The sequence below is a fragment of the Miscanthus floridulus genome, chromosome 19, assembly GCF_019320115.1.
Source record: "Miscanthus floridulus cultivar M001 chromosome 19, ASM1932011v1, whole genome shotgun sequence".
Lineage (NCBI taxonomy): Eukaryota > Viridiplantae > Streptophyta > Magnoliopsida > Poales > Poaceae > Miscanthus > Miscanthus floridulus.
This window is the reverse complement of record NC_089598.1, coordinates 2,606,080-2,607,503: the sequence shown is the minus strand read 5'-3', so window position 1 is coordinate 2,607,503 and position 1,424 is coordinate 2,606,080. Positions and strand designations below refer to the sequence as shown.

General features: G+C 54.8%; 1 protein-coding gene across 1 annotated transcript; it reads left to right on the top strand.

Moving 5' to 3' along the window:
• The first annotated feature begins 513 nt into the window (after nucleotides 1-513).
• On the top strand, nucleotides 514-876 carry LOC136528808 (uncharacterized). The gene has a single exon (XM_066521792.1). It carries the CDS (start codon nucleotides 514-516, stop codon nucleotides 874-876), a length of 363 nt encoding a protein of 120 aa, XP_066377889.1.
• The last annotated feature ends 548 nt before the right edge of the window (nucleotides 877-1,424 follow it).

Here is a 1,424-nt window from a genome sequence, read left to right as displayed (position 1 = left end):
CAGATTTGGAGCTAAAAGGAGTACACAAACATTTTCTAAAGCATTTAAATAGAATTCTGAAAAATCATTTTTGAAATCCTTTTAAACTTCATGCTCAAATCTGCTAGATCCACCCGGTTATCCACCCAAAACCCATGCCAGAGAGACAGATAGGCGGGACCCAGCGGGTCAACTGGCCCACTGGCCAGCCACCTAGGGCCTTCGCCAGCCACTGCGGCTGGGCCCCACGGGTCAGCGACCCAGTGGCAGGGGAGGTGCTCCGCCGGCCGGTGCTCACCGGCGGCGAGGCCCTCCGTGGCGCGGGGGGGTGCCAGCGTGCTCAACGTGCGGAGCCGCATCGACTGGCACAACGGCGTTGGCCCGACGGCGTGGGGGTCCGCGCGGCCACGGCGGTAGGCTCGCCGGAGAGGAAGGAGGCGCCAGGTTCGGCCCTTACCTCGACGACGGCAGCCTCTGGCGAGCGCAAACGATGGAGGTCGATGAGGTGGAACTGCGGGCGGCGCGAATCGTGGAATGGCGCGGTGGTGCGGGAGCTCGACGTCGGCGGAGCGCGTCGGCGAGCTCGGTAGCTCGGGCGCGGCTGCTGCTACTACGGGGCAAGAGGCAGGGAGGCAGGCGAAGTGGAGTGGCGGAGTGGGGTTGCGTGTGCGTGCTCGGACCGCTTTGAAGGCCGGGCGCGGCTGGTCGGAGCAGGCACCGCCCCTCGCCGCCGGTGTACGGGCGCCGCGTGGCGGCCGGGCAGGCGGGGAAGGCGGGCTACGCGCGGGAGCGGCCGCGGCGTGGGCCTGGGCCGGTGAAGCGCAGCTGGCCAGGGCGAAACGCGCGGCAGGCGGGGACGCGGGCCAGGCCGGCTTCGGCCGTGGGCCTGGAAGCTGAGCGGCGGCCCGCGAAGGAGAAAAACCCTTTTTCATTTGTATTTTCAAGGAATTTTTAAATGCCAACTTTCAAACATTATTTTGAGCAAGAAAATGACATCTTTTGAAAATGTACCAAAAATGAAAGTTGATTAGAATTTAATTCTCTACAACTTTGCTTTTATGACGAAAGCCAAATTCTTTCTAGATTTTGAATTGTAAAATCAAAGTCCATGTTTGACTCAAAACCCTAATTTTCAGGAAATTACTTTGGAAGCAAAATTTTGAATTAATTTGAATACAACCCTTGCTCCAAAAATTGAACTACATAATCCTAGATGATTTACAATAGTAGCCAAACATGTTTTACTAACCTAGCAAGCAAAATCAGGGCAAAACAATTCTAACAAAGGTATGCAACATTCAGGTTTCACAACATGTTTCAAATGTTTCGAAGCAGTGTTTCAATTGTTATTTACATGGTTAGGCATGTATGATTAGGATGCTTGATGATGCATGAGATGTATGATTTGCAGTGCCTAAATGTAGGCATAACACCGGGGTGTTACA